Source organism: Crocuta crocuta, unplaced genomic scaffold, assembly GCF_008692635.1.
Source record: "Crocuta crocuta isolate KB4526 unplaced genomic scaffold, BGI_CrCroc_1.0 scaffold84, whole genome shotgun sequence".
Lineage (NCBI taxonomy): Eukaryota > Metazoa > Chordata > Mammalia > Carnivora > Hyaenidae > Crocuta > Crocuta crocuta.
Genome location: NW_027530213.1, coordinates 3,958,094 through 3,976,885, shown reverse-complemented (window position 1 = coordinate 3,976,885; position 18,792 = coordinate 3,958,094). Strand labels below are relative to the sequence as shown.

General features: G+C 54.1%; 1 protein-coding gene across 1 annotated transcript in view; it reads left to right on the top strand.

Moving 5' to 3' along the window:
* Nucleotides 1-18,792, top strand: part of SIM2 (SIM bHLH transcription factor 2) — a 50,123-nt gene that overhangs the window by 19,609 nt on the left and 11,722 nt on the right. Inside the window, exons 4-7 of the mRNA XM_077765497.1 lie at nucleotides 431-539; nucleotides 3,851-3,936; nucleotides 6,351-6,550; nucleotides 12,165-12,271. Coding sequence (XP_077621623.1) covers nucleotides 431-539; nucleotides 3,851-3,936; nucleotides 6,351-6,550; nucleotides 12,165-12,271 — 502 coding nt within the window. The remainder of the gene's footprint in view (nucleotides 1-430; nucleotides 540-3,850; nucleotides 3,937-6,350; nucleotides 6,551-12,164; nucleotides 12,272-18,792) is intronic.

Below are 18,792 nucleotides of genomic sequence, written 5' to 3'. Positions count from 1 at the left end.
AGAGGCGGACGTGGCTCTCGCGGGGACGATAGTCTGGACTTAGCAGCTGGTGTCCCGGCTGGCCAGTCCCCTCAGGCAGCACGGGAGCGAGGAGGAGAGTAAGTCCCTAGCTCTAGTCTGTTTTAAGCTGTCTCCTGTGTAAAGGACACCGCCTGGGCCGTGGGGGTCACCCACCTCCATGACACTTTTTCATCCTTCACTTCCCAGTTCCTTCTGCTCAGGACCATCTTGGCTTTGACCCCAAGCCCCACGTGGGAGGCGGTTCAGAGGCGGTTCAGAGCGCTGCTTGATAAAAGCCACATGTTTCTGCACGGGAACAAGGTGGGGGNNNTGCCCTGTCCCTGGCGGGGCCCGCCTGTGGCGCACCCGCCCCTTCCTCCCCCCACGCAACCCGAGGGGACGTCTGACCCTTCCCTTCCCTCCGTGGCAGGTGGAGCTCACGGGCAACAGTATTTACGAGTACATCCATCCTTCTGACCATGATGAGATGACAGCGGTCCTGGCGGCGCATCAGCCCCTCCACCATCACCTGCTCCAAGGTATTTCCTCCAGATGAAAAGAAACCAGAATGAAAACCAGACAAAGTGCGCTCTCTCTCTCTCTCTCTCTCTCTCTCTCTCTCTCTCTCTCTCTCTCGATGTGGCCTGAGGGTTTTGCTTCCTGTGTTGCCAGGGAGTGGGGGAAGCGTGCCTGGGGCCGGCTGGCGGGGCCTCTCCAGCAAACACACAGCACAGGGGAATTTGCTTTTATGCCTCTGTCCTTCGACGCGACACCATGGATCTCATTTCTTACGCCAGAGACCATGATAGGCACCATGAGAGGCAAAGAAAAGAGATCAGAGCCTTCTCCCCTAATGTGCTCTCGGTTTAGAGTTCTAGGGACAAGGGTCTAGACCGGGGCTTCTTCACCAGAGGGCCCCGGATGGAACTCAGGGGGTCTGTGAAACTGCATGGGAAAAATGACATCGTTATTCCGTCCGGTTGAATTCAGCTTTTCCTTTGCGTGTAGATCATAGACTGTCTGTCATCTGACTCACACTAGTACCGGTGGCTTTGCCGACAGCGAGAATCACATGTGTTCACTGCACTTTACCGTTCTTGCAGGTACTTAAGCGTATCGCTCAGGCTCACCGCTACTTCAGAATTTCAAGAGTTATGCGCCTGCTACTGGGCTCTTGTTATCTAATGCATTAATAAGGGAGCACATTTATAACCATATCACCACTCGTTTCAATATTTTGGTAACTGTTGTCAATACAGCTGGTTCCATTTGGAATCTTATATGTTTTATCTTCTGCACTTAAACACGTAATTCTTGGCAGGGACGCCCCAGCACGAGTCAGTTAAGAAGTCCTTGTCTAGACGGAGGCAGGTGCGCCTCCCCGGGCTGTCTCCATGTGGGGACAGGATCCTCTACCTGACAGTCCCATCATTTACCACGTGTGGACTGGGTTCCTGCTGTCATAAGCACCGTGTTAGGCATGGTGTGGTTTGGCTGTTCAGCACATCATTACACAAACGACTACCTAAGTTACAATTGCAGTGAAGGCTCGGAAGACCCAGAAGGCCTTATTCTGGGGCCCTGGCCTCGTAACTCCATCTGACTGTCCAATGAGACCAACCAGCAAGTTGATCAGTGGGTCTCTTGTCTGCTCTGGACTACAGTCTCCCAACTTGGCCAAACTTCCCTAGTAGAACAAAATGCAAAAGGAGAAATGTCAGGCAGGGTGAGAATGGGGTTTCCAGCCAGAGAAAAACTCGAGTTCCACTCTTACTACTGGGAAGGGCTGTTCTAAGCTAGAAAGAGAGACTCCGGAAGTTCCCACTCAGTTGATTTTTTTTTAATGTTTTATTTATTTTTGAGAGAGAGAGAGAGAGAGAGAGAGAGAGAAAGCAGGGGAGGAGAAGAGAAAGAGGGAGACACAGAATCCAAAGCAGGCTCCAGGCTCCGAGCTGTCAGCACAGAGCCTGATGTGGGGCTCGAACTCACAGACTATGAGATCATGACCTGAGCCAAAGTCGGAAGCTTAACCGACTGAGCCACCCAGGCGCCCCATAGCCCACTCAGTTGTAAAACCACCTGCAGATTCGGCTCTGTGGTCCCCCACCCCAAGTTCTAGCCCCAGAACTAGTCACCACGAGCCTCACTTTTCCTTACGAGGGGGAGAGGCTGCTGTGCTGCTTTCTGAACTGGCGGCTTACTTTTAGCCACGGTGTGTGACTCTTAACTCCTTGCAAATGGTCTGGCCACATAAATGCACACAAATGAGACCCTGAAGAAGTAATTTCTAACAAAGTGAGGGCTGGGGGTGGGGGGATGCTGTACCTGAGTCTCGTTCTTTCACTGTGGGGCTGTTTAAAGCTGGAAAAGGCAGCAGGAGTCTTCAAGAACTCCCTAAGAATATTGTGGCGCTACTGTTCTAGAAAGTTCCACCACGTGTTAATTACATGGGCATGGGCTCTCTCCCACTAGCTCTGGTTTCTCATCACCCTTCTGTGTCGTAGCCTTGACAGGGTGCTGATAAAATGACAGCAAATGAGTCCTGGGAATATCATGAGACCCTTCCAATCCCAGTCTCCGTGGGGTTCACGTCTGAGGTGTAGCAACAACACAAGAGACGCACAGAGGTCTCGGAGGGGTGGGGCTGCCCCCAGATTCACCTCCATTCAAGTGTGCAAGGCCGGAGGGTCACGGGTGCTCGGACTTCTCCCAGGCTTCCTATCCACAGAGCTGTTTTTCTGCGTCTGAACTTGCCACATCGTGTCATGGTCATTGTATTGCTGGCTTTCTCCAAAGCTCCATGGCTAATTACCGGGTGAAGTTGTTTTAGACCTCAGTGGAAATGGTGCAGACGGGCAGCCACGTTACGGGGAAGCCCTATGCCTCATGACCCCAACCCGCTGTAGAGGAATTGTGGGTAAATATGGCCACCCCTCCAAGCTGGGGGGAAGGGAGGAGCCTCACAGGCAATGGCTGGGAGCCTTGCCTGCGCTCTCAATGGTAATCTTTCTTTAGAAACTAATGTATTACCTGCCACCAAATAACTGTTTACTTAGCGCGGAGCGACCTCACCCTTCCCCGGGGGCAGGGACCCATCATTCCAGAAAGCCGACATCTGCTCGCTAAAGCACAGGGTGTTTCCTTAGGGGACTCCATTGCATTTGCACTATGAGGTCAGAGATTGGTGAGTGAGGCCTTTGGCCCAGAGGAGGAAGACTGAATGGGGAGGGTAAGAGCCCCGAGAAAGGAGGGGTGGTCTGACCCGGGCTGTGCATGAGGGCAAAGGCTTTGATCTGGCTAAGGGGATCTGTTGGGTTCTCTTCCTCATTCCACGGTCCTCTCTGGCAGTGCCAGGGCCCTGTGGCTGTCTCCCTCTGCTGGGGAAAGGGCTGTGCTTGTGAGCCCTTGCTCAGTGTCCTCTACGCTGGGGGAAGCCAGACGCTTCTGGGCCTTCCTGGCCAACTCGGGCATCCACCCCAGGGCTGGCCAAGGCGATTCTTTTGGTGCCAGCCCTCTCTGTGCCTGCCAGGAGGGGCCCCTGGGAGTGGCGAGTGGGGCTGGGCCCACTGCACCTGCAGTCCTCACCTAGGCCCCAGGCTGGTGTTTCCCGAGTTCCTGCTGTGGCCGTATTTCCAGCTGCCTTCCTCCGGAGCAGGATTGGGGCCAGTCTCCCCACCGCACCCGGGTCCCGGCGCCCCAGGCAGAAGCTCTCTGGGCCAGGGTCTGGGCATTCTGGGATGAGGCTCCTGGCTGCCCGATCTGGGCCTGAGCGTTGACCGATATTATTGGGACAAAATCGGGGGAAGCATCGTGGGACAGTGGGCCCATCTAACCTCACCCCTGCTTTCAGAGTACGAGCTGGAGAGGTCATTCTTCCTGCGAATGAAGTGTGTCTTGGCGAAAAGAAACGCGGGCCTGACATGCAGCGGATACAAGGTACGTGGAGCCTCGTGTCGGGGGAGGGAAGAAGGAGGAGGGAGACCTTCAGAAGAGGGTCTGAAGGAGGAGGCAGGGGGGCTCTGCTGTTCTGTATTTTGCCTCCTACTCAAGAACATCCGCAGACAGAAGGCACAGCGACTGCAGAACGTTTTAGTGGCGCGGCTCATGCAGCAGGTACGGCGCTGATGCCGTTCAAGGACGTTCCAGGAGGACTGGATTTCGTCTTACTAGACCAGGAATAAGCGTGGCGAAGGGTAGAATGTTACCCGGGTACCTGCAGGTGCCGCTTCATTAGATCAGCCGCCCCCTGAGGCTACTGAGAATCCACATCCTGGGGTCTGCAGTGAGTGTGCAGAGCTCAGAAGTGTCGCTCCTCGCCTGGGATATTTGGCCAGGTCCAGTGGTGATGACTGTAATGTGCTCAGCTAATGACAGAGCCGCTCTGAGCGGCAGCCAGCCTTCAGCAGCAGCATCGCATCTACTTAATTTAAAAACATTTTTTTTAATGTTTATTTATTTTTGAGGGAGAGAGGGAGACAGAGTGCGAGCGGAAGAGGAGCAGAGAGAGAGGGAGATGCAGAATCCGAGGCAGGCTCCAGGCTCTGAGCTGTCAGCAGAGTCCAGCGCGGGGCTCGAACTCACAAACTGTGAAATCATGACCTGAGCCGAAGTCGTACGCTTCACCAACTGAGCCCCCCGGGTGCCCCACATCTATTTAATTTAATTAACAGTCACAGCTACCCTCTGAGGGGAGTGCTGTTGCCCCATTTTATGATCCTCAGGGATGCAAGCAGGGAAGGGAAAAGACCAGCAGAGGACCCGCAGGTTGGGAGGCAGCGGGCAGAGCCCCTCCAGGCTGCATTTCTCAGGCAGATGTGGCTGCCCGCTCTGGCAAGTTCCAGAATCCAGGAGCAGGTCCCTCCAAGAGCCCATGGGCAGCACCGGAATGAGCCACCCCCAGATGGAAGGGCCAGTCGGGGGAAGTCCGCACTGAGCTCCCCTTTCGAGCTCCTGGTTCCTCTCTGGAGTCTGAAGTTACTATTTCTCCTGGCTCAGAGGAGAGAGGTCATAAGCCCAGGGCTCCGGAGATGGAGGGGATGGGGGTCTTTGTGCAGGGGCATTTGCGTGTTAGAAGGGGAGGGAGAGAGAAAGGGGACAGCTCTGTGCCTCTGTACCTCATTCTCTTTCTGGAATTCTCTCTACCTTCTCCCCACCCCAGGGGCCGCCTCCCCTTCGGCATCTCCTCAACCCTGTCCTTTGAACTCCGCAGTGAACTCGTTCCTTTGACTTTACCTCACTCTGTTGTATAGTATGGGGGATATAATTTTTTATTTGCTGACCCAAACTCTAAGCCTATTTCGGCCAGGGGTGTGGGGAACCCCCGACGCCGCACTGCCCTGTACCCTACAAACTTGGGTCTTGAATCGTTTCTGCTGTGTATTAACCATCTAACCATAAGCAAGGCACACCCCCTGTCTTCTCCTCAGTGTCTCCTCAGTAAGATGCGGCGATGCACTGGAAGGATTTCAAGATCGGTTGCAGCTCTAAAAACTGAATGCATTCAGCAGTCCTGGAGGAAGGTTCTTGAAGAAAGAACCTAAGATTTTAGCTGTTGATCACTGCTGTCATGATCCTTTCGAGATTTTACAGACTCTAACTTACCTAAATGCTTCCAATATTGAGGCTGAAGTTTGCACAAACGTTCCTGTTTGACATTTGGAACCCTGTACCTTCTCTCCTGCGTGGTTTTTTGGCTGTAACAACCAGAGGCTTCTCTATAGCCACTCTGGCTCTTATTGCAAGGGGATAAAATCTTGACTTATAAATAAAGCAAATAAAATAAAAATACATACCTTAAGAGGAAGGCATTTTTGATTCTACTGAATGAATTCTTTTTTTTTTTAGCAAATTAATATTTAATTTATTTTTACCAAAGCAATCAACTACTGAATGAATTCTTAACGTACTGGAATGGTATAGCTTGTCAAGGGATATAAATGTCAAGTTGAGGGATGTCAAATCCAGTCCCGTCGGGGGACGATGAGCATAAAGTGAGCATCTTGAAACGAGCGATTAGCTTCCCACAGTGCTTTTGTTTGCTACCTGATGGTGGTTTGGTGATGAGTTAGTTATGTATCAGTCCATTACATATTAGACAGAAGGAGTTACGGGAGCCAAGTCAACTGGATAAGACAACCCTTCCATTTTACTGCGATACCGTTTCCTAAGAAAGAGGAGTCGCTTTGGGTCTTCTGAGCAGTGGGTTGGGTGTCGTCAGCCTGTGGGCCTGATGGCTCAGCAGAGGCTGGGCTGGGGAAAGCCCGGGATGCTCAAGAAAGTGAGCAGGCTCAAAGCCGGAGGAGTGGGGACCAGTCTCACCCCCGGTCTGACCGTGCTCTCTGCCTTCCCAGGTCATCCACTGCAGCGGCTACCTGAAGATCAGGCAGTTTATGCTGGACGTGTCCCTGTACGACTCGTGCTACCAGATCGTGGGGCTGGTGGCCGTGGGCCAGTCGCTGCCACCCAGTGCCATTACAGAGATCAAGCTGCACAGTAACATGTTCATGTTCAGGGCCAGCCTCGACCTGAAGCTGATCTTCCTGGATTCCAGGTAAGTTTGGCACCGGCTGCTGCTGCAGAGTTCCAGAAGATACTGATGGTGGAAAGTGGCCCAAACACTGTATTGTTAAGCCAGAATGTACAAGGAAATAAGTCGTACTAAGAACGGGAGTTAGGGAGGCGCCCAGGTGGCTCAGTCGGTTATGCATCCAACTCTTGATTTCAGCTCGGGTCATGATCTCACTGTTCTGTGAGTTTGAGCCTCACGTGGGGCTCTGGGTAGTCAGCCCCAGAGCCTCTCTGGGATTCTCCCTCCCTGTCTCCCTCTGCCCCTCCCCTCCATAATTAATTAATTAATTAAAACTAAAAAAGAATGTGAGTCGAAAGGGGATTTAGTGGAACCAAGTCATGAATTGAAAGAATTAATATCAGCCTTAGTACGCAGGGAGTGGCCAGCTTTTCCAGGTGCTTATATTATTTATTTATATTTTCATCGTCTCACTGGAGTAGAAGCTGGAAATATGTGTTTCGGATACAAGTTAGCCTTTTTTGAAGGGCTGCGATGTCGGAAATCTGCCTTGTACCTCCGTCACGTAGGTAGGACCTTAAAGCAAACAAGAGATTATTTTTTTTAATGTTTTATTTATTTCTGAGAGAGAAACAGTGTGAGCAGGGGAGGGTAAGAGAGAAAGGGAGACACAGAATCTGAAGCAGGCTCCAGGCTCTGAGCTGTCAGCACAGAGCCCGACGCGGGGCTCGAACCCACGAACTGTGAGATCATGACCTGAGCTGAAGTTGGACGCTTAACCGACTGAGCCACCCAGGCGCCCCAAACAAGAGATTTTGCAGTGAACTGGTGGAGCCATCGGAACTGTGGCAGCCACAGGGCTGAGGCTGAGAGCAGACAGGCGGCCTTTCCTGGGGAAAGCTGTGACCACAGGCTCAGTGGGTGCCCTGCCTGGGCTGGGAGGGCGCCTCCGGCTGGCGGTGAGGTGAAGAGACAGTGGCCCCTGCACTGTCTCTCCCAACCATCCTTCCCCTCCTGCCCGAGAATGGCCACCAGTCTGAGGATGTCTTCTCAGAGAGAGAAGGGAGAGTGAACGAGGCAGAAGCAGCGATTTGTTGTTTTGCTCGGCCTGCGGGAGCCGGCCGCACAGGGGAGGTGTGCGCTGGAGAGGCCCTGGCTTGTCCCCCAGGGCGGGGTTGCGGGCTTCAGGAGGCCCCAGGCCGTTGGGGCTCCTTCCGCTTACCATTTTCTTATCTGTAAAAAAGTCAGCCTTTCCCTGCCCTCTTGACTATCCACAGGCTGTTAGGAAAAATGAAATTCGATAATAGAAGTGAAGCATTTGTAAAAGTATAAAGGCCGGGCGCGCCTGGGTGGCTCACTTGATTAAATGACTTCAGCTCCCATCATGATCTCACAGTTTGTGAGTTCGAGCTCTGCATCGGGCTCTGTGCCGATACAAAGCCCACTTCAGATCCTTTGTCTCTCTCCCTCTCTCTCTCTCTGTTCCTCCCCTGCTTGTGCTCTCACTCTCTCAAAAATAAAATACACATTTAAAAAAATTGGGGCACCTGGGTGGCTCAGTCGGTTGAGCGTCCAACTTTGGCTCAGGTCATGATCTCACAGTTCATGAGTTCGAGCCCCGTGTCGGGCTCTCTGTGCTGACAGCTGGGAGCCTGGAGCTGCTTCAGATTCTGTGTCTCCCTTTCTCTCTGCCCCTGCCCTGCTTGCACTTTGACTCTCTCTCAAAAATAAACACTATAAAAAGTAATAATAATAAAAATAAAAAGCTGCAAGGTGAGTGCCTTTGCCTGTTAACCCCTTAGAGTCCTCAGCTGTTCAGGAAGGAGCAAATGCTCAGAGGCCCCACTTTTGCCTTCCGGCGTGTGTGGCTAAGCCGTCTGGGAGAAAGGAGGTGTGTGTGTGTGTATATGCGTATACATATATACACATGCATATGTGTACATGTAAACATACATTTTTGCTAATAGTTACTGGTTTTTTTGTCCCCACCTTTCTATTGTGGTGAAATATACATGACAAAAAATCGACCATTTTAACCAGTTATGGGAGAAAAGCAAACCTGGCCAGTGATGGGGGCAGACAAAGACACACAGAAGCCTTGGTCCCCACCAGCGAACCCCGGAACCACTCGGAGGAGGAGAGAAGACAGGGGCAGGCGTGACGGACTTGCCCGGTGCTCCCAGCTGCTCCAGGCAGAGCACACAACTCTGTCTGCGGGAAGGAGACCAGCACCTTGGGGCCGGCCACACTGACGGCCGCTCCGGCAGTGAAGACAGAGGCACCTGCCGGCCGAGGGGCCCTGGGCGGCCGGGCTGCCTGGCAGCAGGAGAAGGGGTTCTTTCCGGATGCAGGGGCCTCTTCTGAAGGTGAACGGAAAGGAGCTGCAGCCGCCCAAGTTCACGGTTGTAGAAACTCGGAGGACGCGACCGGGTTCTCCCGTTACCTTCCATCTCCTAGCTTTTCCTTGGCGAGTCTGGGAGAAGCCTCGGAGGCCTGGGGGATTCTATAGAAGAGGAAAGAGAGAGATCTTCCCAGAGGGGAGATTTCAGGTCTTCTGCAACTGTTTGAAGCAGCTTTGAAACGCGAAGGACAAATGGAGGGCTTTGCAGAAGAGGGCGTTGGAAGGTAGCTCAGAGGCCAGACTGTTCCCGAAGGGGACCTCGGGCCCGGGCTTCGGCGAACGCCAGCGTCCCTCCACTTCAGGGCGACGGCCGTACCCCTGAGGTGAGGAGAGAAGGAAGATGGTGATCTTGAGAAAGACCCCTGTTTCTAAAGAAGTCCCCTGCTGTTCCAGCTTCGTACCAGGAAGCTTCTAACAAATCTCCGGAACTCCTGTCACGCAGGAGATGCTTCGGGGAGAGCTCCTCACACGCACTATGGTCTCTAGTCTGTTGCAGCTCCGTCTCTGATGGGCCGCTGGGCTAGGGGACAGAGGGACTGGCCCCGGACCGAGAGGTCAGCAGAACGGCCCAGTGGGGTGACAGATGTCAGCTCCTGCATCCAAAGCTCAGAAGCCACAGCGAGGAGCTGGCCTGAAGCCCGGCAGCCCTGAAGTCACTGGGGCCTGGGTAGGGGACTTGCGGGGGCGGGGGCGCCTGCCCCCCCCACCCAGTGTAATCCCAGACACAACTGAACTCGGCATAACCTGAAATTCGGTTCATAGGGGGTTTGCGGTATTTCACTTTGAAACTGTAGCTGGTGCTTTCGCTAAGGATGGGTGAACCCAGCCATGTTTGGGGTTTGGCAAATCCCTCTGACAGGTCTTCAGACACTGGAGGTTTGGAAAAAACCAGGAGGGCATGCTGCCAGACCCCTCTCTTTCCCTTTAATTTTTAAAGCCAGTGTGCGCTTTGATGAGAAACTTAATACATGTGTTTCTGATTCATTTACACGTTCGGGGCTGCTGTTCTGTAACTTTACTTCCAAAGGGTCTGGGAAGCCTCTTTCATCCCCACACCGTAGAGATGCCTGGTTTTCTTTTTTTTTTGGGTGGGGGGAGCCAGATCTCAGTTTTCCTGCCACACAGTTAGACTCCGATGGGGCCTAAGGTTCTAGATGGTCCTTAGATAAGTGCCGAGCCCTGAAAGGCCCGCACAGTTTTCCTCTCCACCGACCTCCGGCCCCATCTCCTTCCCATCCTGGAGGAACACCATGGAAATGTGTACACCAAATAGTGAGCGATTCCAGGGAAATATGAGGCTCTCACAGATTTACGGCCCGGAGCCTGCGCAGAACTCAACAGAAACGGGAGCGGGTTACAGAATGAAAGTAAGGTCAAGTTTCCCCGTTTCATTTACAGCTGACATTTCAGATACAGGCCAGCAGGACCCCCGGACCTGGCCGTCCTCAGGCCCCACCTCTGCTTCCCCCCAGGACTGACTTCTCACCAGGACCCCCCCTTCCTCTGGAAAAGCTTCCTGTCCTCCTCTTTCATCTGTTCTTAAACATCTGTCACCAAGGCTTTTCGGCCACCTCCACCAAGGGCAGAGTTAGCAGCCCCGTTGCCAGGGGGCACGGGAAACGACACCATTGCCACATGCAATTTTCACCTGCGGATGGAGTGATCCAAACGCCACTGATGATGTGGTCTTGGACGTCGAGAGCCACTTTTCCTCAAAGCGCTGACGTGGGGAGCCAGGATGCCTGGGGCTCGATGGGAACAGAGAGGCGGTAATGGCGTGAAAGCACCGGGAACGTGTTGCCCTTCTGCCAGCGGACGTTAAGGTTTACCTCACGGCCACGGCTTTTTCGGGTGTTGTCATACTGGTTTTTGGAGGCTGCACAAGCCTCCATTCAGCGGGCGCTCCAGCGTCTCCGGTTCTGCTGCAAATGCCACCGCCCGACCAAAACCTCCTGAGACCACTGTGCTGGGTAGCAGTGGCCGGTGGGGGGTCAAAGGCTCGCACACACAATAGCCAGGATGTGGAAACAGCCCAAGTGTCCATCAGGGGATGAGCAGGCAAACAAAACGTGATGCCTACATAAAGTAGAACACAGTCGAGCGGTAGAAACGAATGACGTCCTACCCAATGCTGCAACGTGGGTGAACCGTGAAAACGGGATGCTAAGTGAGAGAAGCCACTACCAGGTCATTCCACCCATCTGAGATATCTACAGTAGACAGATTCCTAGAGACCGAGGGAGGGTGAGGCTAGCTGCGGGGGAGGGCAGTAGGGCGTTCTGGAGAACGTTGTGGTTGTAGTGATTGCCGCTAAGTGCACGCATAAAACTGGTTAAAATGGCAAAGGTTATGTTATGCATATTTTTCCACAATAATAATTTTATTTTTATTTTTTTTTTTTTGCACTTTTTTAAAACATATTTTTATTTATTTCTAGGAGAGAGAGACAGCGTGAGCAGGGGAGGGTCAGAGAGAGAGGGAGGCACAGACTGAACCAGGCTCCAGGCTCCGAGCTGGCAGTCAGCACAGAGCCCGAAGCGGGGCTCGAACCCACGAACCGCGAGATCATGACCTAAGCGAAAGTCGGACGCTCAACTGACTAAGCCACCCAGGCGCCCCTCCACAATAATAATTTTAAAAAAGGTTCCCACAGGACTGGCACCCAGAAGCCCATGGAGAGTTCTTTCTTCCATCAGATTTCTTTTTTTTTTTATAAATTACTTTTTCTATGTTTTGCTTATTTCTGAGAGAGAGAGAGAGAGAGCAGGGGAGGGTCAGAGAGAGAGGGAGACACAGAATCCGAAATAGGCTCCAGACTCTGAGCTAGGTGTCAGCACAGAGCCTGATGCAGGGCTCGAGCCCACGAACCAAGAGATCATGACCTGAGCCAAAGTCGGACACTTAACCGACCCAGGCGCCCCCAGAGTTCATTCTTAAGCTTCAGATAAGCTTCGCCCCAAAAGAGGAAAACATTTTAAACCACCCCATTTTAAACTTCCAGCCAGTAGTTTCAGAAGAACATGCCTGCCCATGAATATAGCGCTACATCCTGCACCGGGCTTGCGTTCAAAGCCTTTCTCCTCGTAAAAAAAAAAAAGATCACTCTCGGTTTCCAAAACCAACACCGCCCCCCACCCTGAGCCTTTTAGCACTTGGTTAGTCGGCAAAACCAGTATCAGTTTAAACGAAAGACAATCTGCAGAGCAGTGTAACACACGGAGCCACGTCTTCCCTCAGGGTGACCGAGCTGACCGGGTATGAGCCTCAGGACCTGATCGAGAAGACCCTCTACCATCACGTGCACGGCTGTGACGTGTTCCACCTCCGCTATGCGCACCACCTCCGTGAGTACCTCGCTCCCCGTGCAGGGGCCCGGGGGCCGGCGGCGTGGGAGGCGGGGGGCTGGCCAGGGAGCGGGTGGCCAGGAAGCCACCCTTGTTTGGTACAACAGTCGTCCATTGTGCACACACTCGAATTCCAAACCCGAGACTGACCCCATCCACCCCTCGGGTCAGCACAGCTACTGGCCAGTTCTCACACGTCCTAGCTCACCTTCCGGTGAAACTCTGGCCGGTGTGGGATGGCACAGAAGTTGCTGATTCGAGATGGCAGATCTGGAACCTACACTTCTCGGGGACATCCGGGCACATCTGCACGTAACGCAACAGCAGGAGCACCAGCATGTACAGAGCCCTTGCTACTGTGGGGGCACTGGCTTAGGTGATTAAATATGCTACCGACCCAGCGAGGGAGACTCTCATGTTCACGATCCTCCCATTACTCCTGAGGATGCTGAGGTTCAGAGAGGTTAAGTCACTTTCCTGAGGTCACACAGTGAGACTGGAGAGCCTGGAGCCACACCAGCCAGCACCCAGCCTCTGACCGCTGTCCCCAGCTACCCGGTTGGGAGGCTCAGGGGAGACCACAGGCTGCCAGGATGGGAGAAGTCAGCGTGGAAAGAATAAACAATCAGTATTCGATTGGCTAATGCAGGCGGTTTGGTGAACATCTGGGTGGGGCGGGGGTGGGGCTCTAGTCACTGAAATGTTTGAAGAAGTGTCACTTCTAGAATCCAAATTGAGGCAGCAAATAACTGGCATGGAGTGGGGCACGTCGGCCTTTCACTGCCCAGTGCTCCATGCCAGTGGCTCGGGGTGCTGACTAATGGGGTGCAAATGACTGCAGGGGCCAGATCTGCAGGGCAGCCCAGAAGGCGGGGTCCCCATTCTTGCTTTGCTTTGCGTTGACAAGGAGGTGTGTGAGGACAGGTTGCTGTCGTCGAGGTGAGGGCGGCGGGTCCAAGGGCTGCTCGCTCTGTGGCCATGTTGTCCACCGGACTGGCCGGTGTCGACTGGGACCCAGCACGCATGACAGTTACCAGGCTGTCGCTAGGCAGACATCTGCTCCTTTTGGATTCACAACAGTGAGCAGAGATGGCAGTTGTGAATAGCCTTTGTATTTCTTGTGTTTAAATAATCAGATCGTGATACAAACATCCCCGTCGTTCTGGAAAGTGAGCTTGGTCAGGAACCAGATACCCACTGTTCGCCTGGGATTTGTAGGTTGGCCTCGCTCCTGCAGGGGCTGGAAAACAGGGCGGGAAGTGTCAGTGACAGAATTAGTTATTGGGGAGACTTGCCGGCCAGTGATGAGCGGGTTGGGTGTGCTCAGCAGGAACGAGAGGGATCAGAAGACGAAGGCACATGTGCTTTGAGGAGCAGCGTGAGCACTGCAGAGCCATCTGGAAGGGAGGACAGGCGTGAGGGTCCATGTCTGCATGCCTCCCGGGAGGGCCCTGGGAGCCACCCTCCCCTGCACGACCGCTGGTGGAGGGGGTGGGTGGCTGCACTGAAAGCCCCAGCCCTGGGGGCTAGGGGGCCCTGTCCCTGGAGGCAGGAGCGTGTCTGGAGCCCTGATATCCAGCAAGGGGGCTGGAAGCAAACGCCCCAGTTACCTGCAGAAAGAGCCGCTCTTCCAAGTGGGGCTCCACTGGGGGGAAATTAGGTCTCTGAGCGCAGAGCATGACAGCTTACGGAATCGAAAGTCTTCATTTTAAATCCAATTTCTTCTCTCTCGAACTACCTGGCTAACAGGAGAGCAGGGAATTCCCCCCACCCCCATCCCAGAGGGAAATAAATAGTTCGTGTTTGGGAAACGTACTGAAGGCCACAGTGATGACCAGCACGAGGCTCCTGTGTTCCCAACACAGACCAAATGCTTTTCACGTATCCATTTTTTAAAAAACTTTTTTTTAACATTTATTTATATTTGAGAGACACAGAAAGACAGAGCATGAGCAGGGGAGGATCAGAGAGAGAGTGAGACACAGAATCCGAGGCAGGCTCCAGGCTCTGAGCTGTCAACACAGAGCCCAATGTGGCGCTTGAACCCATAGACCGTGGGATCATGACCTGGGCCGAAGTCGGATGCTCAACCGACTGAGCCACCCAGGCGCCCCCCATTTTTTTTAAGTTTATTTTATATTTATTTTGAGAGAGAGAGAGAGAGAGAGAGAGCAAGCATGGGAGGGGCCAAAAGAGAGAGAGACAGAGGGAGAGAGGGAGAATGCCAAGGAGGCTCCACACCAGCAGTGCAGAGCCCTGTGTGGGGCTCGGACCCACAAACCATGAGATCATGACCTGAGCCTAAGTCAGGAGTCGGACGCTTAACTGACTGTGCCACCCGGGCGCCCCTCGTGTATCCATTCTTGACCTTCTGTCAGTTTGGGGAGCTGGGCTGGCCCTGTGTCCATTTCCCAGATGAGCAGGTGAGGCTCGGGGGGGGAGAGCTGTGGGTGGGCATACCAGCCATATTGGATTCGGGTCCCCTTCTTCCTTCATTTTATTTTAATTACCTCTTTAAAGACCCTATCTCCAAACGCAGGGACATCCTGAGGTCCTGAGGGGCGGGACTTCAGCCTATGAATCTGGGTGGAACACAGGTCAGCCCCTGACAGGGACTTTAACAGCTCCGTGTCCTTACCCAGGTCCAGCTGGACATGCCAGCTTGGGGAGGGCAGGTGGGAGGTCTGAGAAGGCAGGACGCGTCCTTTGGAAACGTAACTTTTCAGTCCTGTCACCTGGTGCTTCAGTAACGGAGCNTGGACATGCCAGCTTGGGGAGGGCAGGTGGGAGGTCTGAGAAGGCAGGACGCGTCCTTTGGAAACCTGGTCACCTGGTGCTTCAGTAACGGAGTGGCTCAGGAGCCTGGCCCAAGCCTCCTGCCTCCCAGACTCCCTGGGTCTCAGATCCACAAGGTGGCTCCTGCCAACCTGGGGACTCAAGTCCTTCAATCCGATCACACAGCTGAAGCTGGACTGGTGGCTGTCCCAGGAGCAGAAGCATGCAAGGTGGCCTCTGCCACTTCCTTCCCATCCCCCACAGCTGAATGCAGCTGGAGGGGGCCGGGGGCCGTGGTGACCCCCGGGATTCCAAGACCATGGGTGGGGAGGATGGCCGCTGTCCCCCTCTGACAGGGAGACATACAGATACATCTTTCTTCTCAGTTGATGAAGTCACTGAGCACAAGAAACATCTGCCAGTACCCAGGAAGGTCACTGTCCGATTTTCCAAGGCCAGGTTTTCCTCACGCCGGCGTCCAAACCCCAGGGCTCCCTGGAGGTGGGGCGAAGGGCTTGCCAGCAGCAGAGTTGGACATAAGGCGGTGGTGGCTCCGGACGGCCACAGTCGGCCAAATGGTTTTCACACATTGTTCAAAATATTATCTTAACCCAGAGCAGGGACCCACAGGGTCCAAAGAAAGCATAGCCCCTGAAGAAAGAGAATTCAACACCTTCCAGAAAGTCAGCTTCATGAGGAGAAGCAGGGCTGGGCAGGGCAGTGTTTGGGGAGCATGAGCTTCCAGGGGGTCAGGAGGCTGGGGGCTGGCACAGCCCAGACACCTCGTGTCACTGTGGGCTGGGCCTTCCCTCCGAGTCAGACCACACCAGGGCTTTCTCCAGAAGCTTCTGTAAGGAAAAATGAACGCGGAACCACCAGGGAGCGTATTTGACCGCCCCCCTCCCCCGTTCCCTGCCCACCGTCCTGTGGTGGCTGAGGGAAGGGCCGCCGCAGCTCAGCTGAGTGCGGGCCCTGGCGCAGGCATGACAGTCATGTGGCCTCACGGGAATGGGGATCCCAAGCTGGGGTCCGCCCTTGCTGCCTCCCCCCTTTGTCAGGTACTTGGGTAACTCTTCCTTGCACATAGGGGAGCCAGTGGAGGTCTGTGTTCTCTTGACCTGCAGGTCTTGGGGTGGGAGGGGGTGACGCACAGGTTGGGAAGGGATCGATGTCGCTGAACTTGATGGTTTCCACTAAGGGACACTGGGCAGATTTCTTGCGGACACAGCAGTTTGGAAGAACCATGATGTCCAAGATGGTGGAGAATCTCACCCCACTCTCCAGTGAGGCCCCTGTGCGGAGCGGGCCAAGTCCAAATCACAGAGGGCACGGGCCCCGTCCGACTGTCGGAACATTTTCAATCTCACGCGCGGGTTTCCAAGCCTGATTTTGTGGTCTAGAGATTTCTAGTAATAACTGTTGTAACACAATTCCAGGACACCTGGCAGACACCCATAGAAGACACACTCTAAATGGCAAACAAGAGGTACCCAGGTGGCTCCGTCGGTTAAGCATCTGATTTTTTATCTCAGCTCAGGTCATGATCTTGCAGTTCATGGGTTTGAGCCCCACATCGGGCTCTACACTGACAATGCAGGGCCTGCTTCAGATTCTGTCTCTCCCTCTCTCTCTGCCCCTCCCCTGCTCCTTCTCTCTGGCTTTCTCTCTCAAAATAAATAAAACTTTAAAAAAAATGTAGGGGTGCCTCGGTGGCTCATTCAGTTAAGCATCCAATTCTTGGTTTCGGCTCACGGTTCATGAGTTCGAGCCCCACATCAGGCTCTGTGCTGACAGTGCAGAGCCTGCTTGGGATTCTCTCTCTCCATCTCTCTCTGCCCCTCCCCTCCTAACTCTCTCTCTCTCTCAAAATAAATAAATGTAGAAAAAAATTAAATGTCACACAGGAGTCGCAAACTCAGATGCTTGTGGGGCCAGGCATGTGACACGAATGTATAAATGGGCATCTGCAGGGCAGTAGGCAGTGGCTAACACATCACCATCCAAAGGCATCCCGAGTAACAACAGCAGGGAGCCACCAACAGAGCCCATCCATGAGCCTGTGTGGTACATGGGACACCCTGTAGCATCGCTGTAGATCAGGGCACCAACGTCTTGAAATGGAAGCTAAACTTGAAAGGAGTTTCCAGTCTATTGTGACAGTTACATTTCAGGGGGTGCCAGCCTCTGCTGCCGGACTCGGCTCTGGGCTGGAAACGGGTGATGGAGTTTAATTTGATGCTCAGATCCTCTTCAGATGCTGTCCTCCAAGAGGCGCCTGGGTGGCTCAGTCAGTTAAGCGTCTGACTTCGGCTCAGGCCATGATCTCATGGTTTGTGGGTTCGAGCCCCATGTCGGGCTCTGTGCTGACAACTCAGAGCCTGGAGCCTGTTTCGGATTCTGTGTCTCCCTCTCTCTCTGACCCTCCCCTGCTCACGCTGTCTCTCTCTCTCTCTCTCTCAGAAATAAACTAAAAAACATTAAAAAAAAAAAAATAGATGCTGTCCTCCACACAGAGTCTGCAGGTAGAGGAGGCTTTGGCGGCCTGGTGAAGGTGTGGGAAAGCCGGTGCACAGAGTGGGGGCCCAGGAGCAGCGGAGCAGGAAATACTCCCAGAAAGCACCGCGTAATCGCCACATTGTCCTGACCCCGGAAGCAGTTGTGGACACACAGAGGCGTGGTCTGGGCCTTCTTGGTGTTGCCAGATGGGCCAGGCTCTGCCCATCGCCCGTGGTCAAGGTCACTTTGGAGATACCCTACAGGGTGGCCCTTGTGGGCATTCTCCCTTGAAGTGCTTCTCTCTTCTGGCGCTTTCCGCGTTGTTCGGCCAGCCACGAGCCTCGGGTGTGTGTTGGGGACGCGCAGACTCGCTAGAGGAGAGCATGGCTTTCCGTCAGTGTCACCGACTACAGGAGGGGACGACAGCAGAAGGAGGAGGGGACCGCACCCACCAGTGTGCCCATGGAGGGTGGTTTTGTTCCCTGGTGCTGCCCTAACTAAATACCACTAGCTGGGAGGCTTAAAACGCCGGAAGTGTACTCTCCCACCGTTCTGGAGGCCGGAAGTCCCGACTGAACGGGTGGGCGGGGCCGAGCCTGCCTCTTCCGGCTTCTGCTGGCATCCTGGCTGGCAGCTCCATCTCTGCCTCCGCTTCCCCACCTGCGCATGCGCGGCTCCTCCTCTTCTGTCTCTTACAGGTGCACTGGTTCGAGGCCGGGCCCAGCCTAGTCCAGGACCCTCTCGTCTGTCTCGAGAGCCTTGACTTAATTACCTACGCAGACCCTTTTCCCAATATGGTCACATGCAGCGGTTTCAGGGGTCAGGACGTGGAACACAGCCTTCCGGGGAACACCATTCACCCACGATCGGTATTTTTGGCATCTTACATCATCAGCTCTTACGATTCAGAACGGAAATAGAAATTATGCTCCAGGCCAAGGTTCACTCGCCTCCCAGAGGCTGGTAGACCCGGCTGTGCCTTCAGGAGGAATTCCGAGGAACCAGGCAGGCCACCTACTTCTCTGCATAGCAGATTCACGGAACTAGAATTTCCACCCCAAAGTGGCCTCGGCAGGCCGTGACCGCTGGCTTCGCTCTCCGTGTGGGGCACCCTGGCCTCAGAACCATCTCAGCCCGCGATGTTGGGGGTGCTGTGGCCGGGAAGTGCTAGGGACAGAGCCTCTGTTCCCAGGGCTTACAGCCTAGGGGCCATGTCCAGCCTGCCTGCCCCCCCCCCCCCCCCCCCCCCC